Source organism: Chaetodon trifascialis, chromosome 16, assembly GCF_039877785.1.
Source record: "Chaetodon trifascialis isolate fChaTrf1 chromosome 16, fChaTrf1.hap1, whole genome shotgun sequence".
In the NCBI taxonomy this organism is placed as follows: domain Eukaryota; kingdom Metazoa; phylum Chordata; class Actinopteri; order Chaetodontiformes; family Chaetodontidae; genus Chaetodon; species Chaetodon trifascialis.
Genome location: NC_092071.1, coordinates 17,224,121 through 17,233,075, shown reverse-complemented (window position 1 = coordinate 17,233,075; position 8,955 = coordinate 17,224,121). Strand labels below are relative to the sequence as shown.

Here is an 8,955-nt window from a genome sequence, read left to right as displayed (position 1 = left end):
CTCAACGCGCGCTGCCTCTCCGCGGTGGATTTACGAACGGACATATTAAGGACCATCCTTGCCCTTGCCCGGGTATCTGACGACTTGTGGACATTTGCATTCCCTCCTCTGATCTCTTGGCCATGCTTCAAAACTCACAAACTCTTAAAAAGGTTGTTGCAGTTTGGACGGAGACGCCCGTGCGCCCGCAGCAGCAAGCGGGCTGAGACTAAAAGTAGGGTATTGCGATCGAGCTGTCGGATGTCCTGATGAGATATCCAGTTGACACAGCAGCTGCCATGGCTTACCATCCGTTCCAAGCTTATCGACCAGGTGCCTTGCCCTTGACAGCCTTCTTTGCCGCCGCTCAGCCCTCGTTTCTCCCTGCGCTGACTCTCCCAGACGTCGCCTCCCTGTCCGAGCCTCTGTCGGAGCAGTCTGCCACAGACGCGGGGCCGCACGCAGCGCTGGAACGCCAAAATCAGCCAGTTCGCACGCGGTCCACGAAGATCCTGCAGCCAGAGGAAGGGTCGGATGATGACCCGAAAGTCACTCTGGACTCTCAGAATTTATGGAGTGAATTTCACAAAAGGGGAACAGAGATGGTTATTACAAAATCTGGAAGGTAGGTGCACCACGTAGTGCTCAGGACTTTGTCATGTCACTTTTGTTTTATCAGGGCATCAGATTTTTAGTTGTAGGGGGGAAAAAAGTCTCTAATGATAATACCTATGTAAGTGTAACTTTGGAGTGCCAGCAGTACAAATACTGTATGTTTATGTTCATTAATTCACATTTCAGAGGAGGAAAAGGCAGCAAGTCGCCTTCATTTTTTGGTCATTTTTAAGAGGCCAATACATTAGGTCTTCTTAAAATGTTAAACTGGGGAGTACAGGGGCCATTTACGTAGTTCCTGGGATCCAGATTGATCATTTATTCCCACTCTGATCAAACGTTTAAATCCTCTATTCTCCTTTATATTAGTGGAAAAAATGCTCCTTAAAGCCCAGTGGAAGCTCACTGATCATTTCTAACACATATGAATACATCATTTTTTCATAAATTCTGTGCTACAGGAGGATGTTTCCACCTTTCAAAGTGCGGGTTGATGGGCTGGATGAAACAGCAAAGTACATCCTGCTGATGGACATTGTCGCTGTTGACGACTGCCGCTACAAATTTCACAATTCCCGCTGGATGGTGGCTGGGAAGGCTGACCCGGAGATGCCAAAGCGCATGTACATCCACCCGGATAGCCCGTCCAAAGGAGAGCAGTGGATGAGCAAGCCCGTTGCTTTTCATAAACTCAAACTCACCAACAATATTTTGGATAAGCATGGATTTGTGAGTAGAAATAATGAAAATTGTAATTATTGGAGCATGTAGGAGTTAACTAGTTTTTAAATTGGTATGATTGCACAACATGTCAGTGCCAGAGGCCTTGCTACTTATATTTAGGTAAGTAAATGACATCATTTAACAGTCAACCATGTTCATTTTCTGCTGTCTTTGTCTTTATTTTTCCAGACAATTTTGAATTCAATGCACAAATACCAACCCAGATTTCATATAGTTAGAGCCAATGACATAATGAAGCTTCCATACAGCACCTTCCGGACTTACGTTTTCCCGGAGACAGAGTTCATCGCTGTCACTGCCTATCAGAATGAAAAGGTAACTCTCATCCTCCCACGTCCTCCCCCATCCGCACACACACACAAACTAATCTAGTTACATGCATGCATTATAACGTGGGATGCATCTGCAAGGATTTTGCAGAAAATAGGGGATTTTTGTGAAAAGCTAAAAACACAAATCTGGTGCTGACTGGGAAAACTGAGATGTTCAGGTTACAAGACCTAAAAAAGATGCTCTTAAACTTGACCCTCATTAGCCTCACATGAGCTTTATGGACACTGATATTGAACTTATGTGTCACTGTGCAAGGAGCTGCACTCTTGTAATGACTAACTTGCCAATTTGTCAGATTACGCAGCTAAAAATTGACAACAATCCCTTTGCCAAAGGATTCAGAGACACTGGAAATGGGAGGCGAGAAAAGAGGTATTTGTTTTGCCATCAGAGTTCAGTATGATATTAAAGGACATCCCTGTAAGTACTGGACCCCTAGCCTCTATTTGTGACCCGCAGGAATAAGCAGTTTACCATTTCTTTGCTGCACGAGAACCAAAGCAAAGCAGACCAGGATTGTGCTGATTCTGATGACTCATGTGAACAGCCCAGTACCAGCGATCTGTTTTATTCCCCTCGGGAGCTAGCGAGCAGCCCTTTGATGTCCACACCAACTTGTCAAGGTGAGTTTATGCACATTCTATTGTTTTATCCAGCAGCCTTTATGGCAACTTTTCTATGATCCCAAATCATTTGCTGCAGAAGTTGCCATAATCAATGCTTTAAGGATTTGTCAGGATCTTGTCCATCCCCTCATCCCTCCATCCAAATGTCTTTTTGAGAAGACGCATTTTCAGCTTTCTCAGGTGGTCACTGGAGATGATGTATTGTGAGAATTAGATGGGTGTGTCAAATGTTTTATCATTTTATGTTCTAAAGAAACTTGACAAAAGCAAATCTTAACTCAGGGTCTATACACTAGCTTTTTCTTTAGCTTTCAACTACATATCATGGTCTTCATCAGCCAGTAAGTGAACCTTGTGTTCAGATTCGTATCCAAGATCAAGAATTCACTTTCACTAAGGTCAACAACACAATGTATTTTAAACGGTTGACAGTTGACAGGGACAGGCAACTTGGGAACAAAGTGAGAGGTATGACATGCAACAACTGTCTTCACCAGGAACTGAACCAGCGGCATTGCAGTTACATGATTTGCATTTTAACCGCTCAAGCTCAAGGATGGCAGCAATGAGAACTACAGAAACACAGAGTTAAGTTGTTCAGATGTAGATCTTAACCTCGGTTTACTTTGTGACTCAATTTGACAAAATAAGAATAGTTTGCTTAAATGAATCAACCGTTGGGGTTAGTCAAACATGAACACTGTCTCATCAATGCCTCCAGATGTTTGCACTGAGTCGTCGTGCAGGGCTAACAAGGCAGATGTATGCTCATTTACTTTTAACTACCAAGACATTAAATGAATGTGATTATTTTTCCCACAGGTGAAAGCAATATTGGAAGTGATTCAGATATTGATCTACAAGATGAAGACATTGCTGAAGCCAGCTCTTCCAGGACTGAACATATGTCTGCTTTGACTGAGAAGAGCGAGGAGATAGCGTGGAGGAAGTCTGCTCTCAGTAAGAGCAACAAAAGAGCAACAAAAGAGAGAGCAACGCTGAGAATGTCAGGAGACACGTCCTGTATGGACATCGATTCTTCAAAAAATCACGTGAGCAAAATCAAAGACGGGGTCCTGCCGATGATGTTGCAAACGCAGAGCTCGACGTTCCTCAGTGCTGGTCATCATCAGGCTTTGGATTTTTCAAGTGCGTACAGTCAACGGTTTCTTAAGCTTGGGGCACCTTTGTTGTTTCATCCTGGACAGTTGTCAGTGAAGCCAGAGGCTTTTTCCACCACTGGTATGGAACATGTGTTCTCCTCTTTGCCAAGAGTGAATAACGATGAAAATGGAGGCCTTTCTTCTCAAAGCATCACCTCTCCATCTCCCTTCGTGTTTCACCTGTCACAGCACATGCTGGCATCTCAGGTACGCTTCAGCTGGAAAAACATATTCTAACATTACACATATTTTAAAACATACAGTGGGCAGACATACAGCCTGCCCTCACAAGAAAAACAGCTGCATAGGTCATATTTACATTTATTGTTAAGCTGCGACCTCTAGTGGTCGTAGTAATTATGACAAGAGCAAAGGAGGAAGTCAGGTGATGCAATATAAAAAAACAAGAGGTAGAGGTGGGCTGGTTGCACAGGTGAAACAGCCATACGACTTTCATCCAGGAGGCCGCTGTTCATGTCCCATGTGAAGCCAAGTGTCAGCATTGGCTTATTTTAATTTACACAACATACTTACATTACGTACTGTACGTAACAGTAACGATTTTAACCCAAGCCATAATCTTTTCCGAAATCTCACCAAGTAGCTATGGTGCCTAAACCTAATTAAACTGTTTCACAATGGTAACCATGCCATGAAGAATGTCCGGTGCGCTGGTCGCTGGTACTCTCCAACGGTTCCATATGCCGTTTGGGGATGATTATATATGTCATTTTTGGAGTTATCTGCCTCTACAGCCATCAAGTTATTAGGACGTGTTGCAGATATCATGTGCTGGGGATTTTGGCTACTTAAAGGGTCCATTCACACCCACATATATGAATGCTACACATATTTTGTCACACAACTGTCATCACTTTTTATTGGAACTATTGGCACAGGGCACTCCCAGTGAAAACTGTCGACAGTAAGGCCTGTGGATTATCCAGAATAACCATGAAAATGAAATCCCATAAATTGAGATGGCAGCGGAAATGTCAGAGATGATATTTCTACCCCCTCTGGGAAACAGATGAAAGGATCTGTTTTTTGTAATGTGGGTGAACTGACCCATTAAATTATGCTGCATGTGTCATTGACTAGAGAGACAATTACTTGCAAGAAAAAATTTCTTAAAGCACCAAAATGCTGCTTGGACCGGATGACAAGGAGAATCAGGATAAAGTTCATGTTGTGTTTTCCACTGTAACGCTCCGTTCCTTGGTTGAACTTCTGACAGATATTAGTGTGTAATATCTGCAGGGTCACTGCACTGCAAATGATCACATTTTTTACAGTCACACTAATATTCTCTCACCACTGGCCTGGGGCAGTGGTCCCTCCTGCACAGGTGGACACAGAGAAATGGCTTTGCATGAAGGGCTTAAATGCAGTTTTAGCATGGCAATGTTGGTGATTATCTATTTTCGTGTGTTGTCTTTTATTTTGAGTTTGTGGTTTAATGCCACAGTGTACCTTTAATATTTAATAAACCAAAGTCATATTTTTAGCTTAGTTTCCAAAAGGTTGGGATGCTGTGTAAAACGTAGAAACAGAATGTGATGATTTGCTAAACACTGAAACTCCATTGTTCACTGAAAATAGCACATAGACAATATGATCAATCTGATGTTGAAACTGAGACATTTCATTGAAAAAAGTTGGGGCACGGTCATGTTTGCCACTCTGTTGCATCACCTCTTCTTTTGAAAACACTCTGTAAGTGGTTGGGAACTGAGGAGAGCAATTTCTGTCATTTTGAAAAGTGGAATGTTTTCTCATTCAGCCGCTCAACAGTTTGGGGTCTCCTTTGTCATACTTTACGTTTCACAATGAACTGAAAATTTTCAGTGGGTGACAAGTCAGGACTGCAGCACCTGGACTCTTTTACTACGGAGTCATGCTGTTGGAATACGTGCAGAATGTGGTTTGGCATTGTCTTGCTGAAATAAGCAAGCCTTCCCTGAAAAAGATCTACTTGGCAGCATGTTGCTACAAAATCTGTATCATTCAGAATTCACAAAAATGCAGGTTACTCATCCCATGCGCACTAATGCCCCCCATACCATCATGGACGCTGGCTTTTGAACTGTGCACCGATAACACGCGGGGTGATCCCTCTCCTCTTTAGCTCGGAGGACGCAACGTCCATGTTGACTCGTCAGACCACCGGACAGTTTTCTGCTTTGCCTCAGTCCATCTTAAATGAGCTCAGGACCAGAGAAGGCGGTGGCCTTTCTGGATCTGGTTTATATACAGTTTCTCTTTGCAGACTGTGTTCACAGATGATGGTTTTTGACAGAAGCATGTCGGTTTTCAATGCAGCACAGTCTGAGGCCCAAAGATCATGACCATCCATCCTGGTTTTCAGCCTTGTCCCTTGCGTGTAGAGATTTCTTCAGATTCTCTGAATCTTTTAATGACATTATGTACAGTAGACAATGAAATCCCCAAATACTTTGCAGTTTTACATAGAGGAACATTATTCTTAAATTGTTGCACTATTTGCCAGCACCTTCTGTCAGAGTGGTGAATCCCTCTCATCTTTACGTCAGAAAGACGCTCAGTCTCTCTGGGATGCTCTTTTTATACAGTTACAGTTAGTCATTTGGCAGACGCTTTTATCCAAAATGACATACATATGAATTCACACACCAATGGCACAGCATTAGGGACAGTTTTTGGGGTTCAGTATCTTGCCCAAGGATACTTTATGTGGACTGCTAGTGATCGAACCACCAACCTCCAGATCAGTGGATGACCTCTACCTCCTGAGCCACAAACGCACCTGTGTACCCAATCGTGTTACTAAACTTTTGCCAGCTAACCTATTTAATTGTGAGATTATCCACCAGCTGTTTCCTTTCAGCATTTCACAAATTTAGTCTTTCGTTGCCACTGTTTCAACTTTTTTGAAACTTTTTAATCAAATTCTAAATGAGGATATCATTTTGAAAAACAATTAAATATCTCAGATTTGATTTGTTGTGATATTTTCAATTAAATATGGGATTTCAGTGTTTTGCAAAGCATCACACTCTGTTTCTATGTTTGTTTTGCACAGTGTCCCAGCTTTTTTGGAAAGGGGGTTGTACAAGGCTGTACATGAAAATGTTGAAAGATCAGAAAATCCATGGTGTGGTATTAGGAGAATTAACTATTTTATTTTATTTATTTTTTTTGCACAGGGAATCTCACTGTCACCCTTTGGAGGACTGTTATATCCATACATGGCAGCACCGGCTCTCCCCACGTGTTCTGCAACCTCTACTCAGGCAAAGAGCCACTGTTTCCACAGCCCTCAGCCTTGGTTGCGATTCAACCCTTATCTGATCCCCACCTCTGTCACCTCAAGCCAAAACCTGCTTACACCCAGATCGCCAGGCAGTTCAGATTCACAGTCTGAGCTGTCTAAATCAGGGAGCGGAGAGTCAAGTCAAGCGTCTGATAATCACAGTCACAAAACCAAGGCCAAACAGAAGACAGCTCCACCGAAAAACATTGTTAAGAGTTCTCTAAGTGACCTGCAAAACATACAAAATCTGGTGAGAGGACTTGATAAACCACCTCCTCCAGAATAGACTCTCCTTTATGTTGTTTTTTATCCTACACATCTGGGACACCCACACAGAGTTTATGATTGCACATAATAATCACCTTAAATAAACATTCTGTAAGAAACTGCATGTGTTGCTGCTATTTAACATTATCATGACTATATCAATAAACCTGCAGATAAACTCTGATTTGGTGATTTGCGGATGGCACCGAGACATTTATGTTAACACAAGGCTTGATCGTATTTCCTATATTTCAGTGTGAAGTTGGGTCAAACTACATGTGAGAATATAGTCATTTCATTGCTTTTGAAACAATGGTGGGCTGCACGGTGGCGCAGCAGGTAGTGCGCGTGCCTCACAGCAAGAAGGTCGCAGGTTCGATTCCCGGGTCGGGCCTTTCAGTGTGAAGTTTGCATGTTCTTCCTGTGCATGCGTGGGTTCTCTCCGGGTACTCCAGCTTCCTCCCACAGACCAAAAACATGCTCATTAGGTTAATTGGTGACTCTAAATTGCCCCTAGGTGTGAGTGTGAGTGTGAATGGTTGTGTGTATGTTGCCCTGCGATCGGCTGGCGACCGGTCCAGGGTGTACCCCGCCTCCCGCCCATTGACAGCTGAGATAGGCTCTGGCCCCCCCCCGCGACCCCGAAAGGGATAAGCGGCATAGAAAATGGACGGATGGATGGATGAAACAATTGTAATATGGAACCTGGATGTAAAAGAAAAGTTTACCTCTTCAACCAAATTTAGTCCAGTTTTAACCTAGATATCATGGTGCTTTGATTTGCATAAACAAACACCAAATCAGTATTTTCTGAAAGGTCTGTGTTAATAATAATTTAAAAAAAGTTTAAATGAAAAATGATTATTTGAATTCCTTTGGGAAAAACGAGCTATGCAAAAACTCAATGCCCAAAGTGGAATCTGTACGGACAATCGTGCTTTACATATGAATAAAACACCATTTTTATTGCTTTATTCTGTATGATAATGTAAATATTCTGTCATTTCAGTTTTCACATACATGTATAAAACACGATTAATCGAAGCCTTTTGAGACTGAATACTGTAATGATCACTGTTAAACCTGCAAGATGTGAGGAAGTCATATACCACCTATTTTCACATTGTGTCGATGTACCAAAGCTGAACCGTGGACTTGGAAGGAAAACTCAGGATTTTTTTTTAAACCAGCACTTAAGAAAAATGTCTTCAGTAATCAGGCAGGTTGTCTGCCAATTTATTCAGGTAAATTGTTTTTGCATTTTTTTCACAATTTAAATAAAGATGTTGTTCACATTTTGTGCAGTTATTTTAACATGTTTATACACTATGGAAATATTATTGTTCTTCCATTGCACATTAAACATCAAGATGTCTGTTGCCAATTTCACTGTTCCTCACATGACTTTGACAGAACAGGCAAAAAGTCAACAGGAGCAGGCGGGACAGGAGTCATAACAACAGGCTTGGTCACTTTTTATCCATAAATATAGTTCTAATGTAAATTAATGCTTTGATTTAAAACACTTTAATTTGAACATAATACTGGTCATTCTGTCAGTCATCATTGCAGCTCAGCATATTTAAAAAGGTCACATCTACCTTAATCACTGATTTAATCCACCAGCTGATTAGCACGATAAGAGGCACAAATCAAACATGCCTTTCTAGGACCATCAGGTGCATGGTGAGTTTAGCCAAAGGCTAAATGCCAATATGCTCACTGTGGATCCTCCAGCAATGACTCCTACATTTGCTACACTGCTGAGGAGCTTCTTCCTTCAGTGAGGTGTGTGAGGACTTTCTGCTTATTTCCATTTTCCTACTTCCACCTGCTTCAGTGTTGATAGGTCTTTTTATTTAGTGTTGAATAGAACTGCCTGTGTTTTGTCCTCTTTTCAGGTTAATCCTACTGAGGCTATACAGAAGAGGGCAGT

At 42.1% G+C, this 8,955-nt stretch overlaps 1 protein-coding gene across 1 annotated transcript; it reads left to right on the top strand.

Moving 5' to 3' along the window:
• Window positions 1-248: 248 nt before the first annotated feature.
• LOC139344785 (T-box transcription factor TBX2b-like) lies at window positions 249-7,168 on the top strand. Its single transcript, XM_070983167.1, has 7 exons — window positions 249-604; window positions 1,056-1,323; window positions 1,507-1,653; window positions 1,967-2,043; window positions 2,131-2,294; window positions 3,120-3,667; window positions 6,646-7,168. The coding sequence occupies exons 1-7, from the start codon at window positions 249-251 to the stop codon at window positions 7,036-7,038; spliced, it is 1,953 nt and encodes a 650-aa protein (XP_070839268.1). The 3' UTR covers window positions 7,039-7,168.
• Window positions 7,169-8,955: the final 1,787 nt, after the last annotated feature.

Excerpts from the sequence above, each read along its gene's own strand:
- LOC139344785 (XM_070983167.1), top strand. The coding sequence starts at position 249 with ATGAGATATCCAGTTGACACAGCAGCTGCCATGGCTTACCATCCGTTC. Across the intron at positions 605-1,055 it reads GTTATTACAAAATCTGGAAG|GAGGATGTTTCCACCTTTCA; the intron begins GTAGGTGCACCA and ends TCTGTGCTACAG. Across the intron at positions 1,654-1,966 it reads CTGCCTATCAGAATGAAAAG|ATTACGCAGCTAAAAATTGA; the intron begins GTAACTCTCATC and ends CCAATTTGTCAG.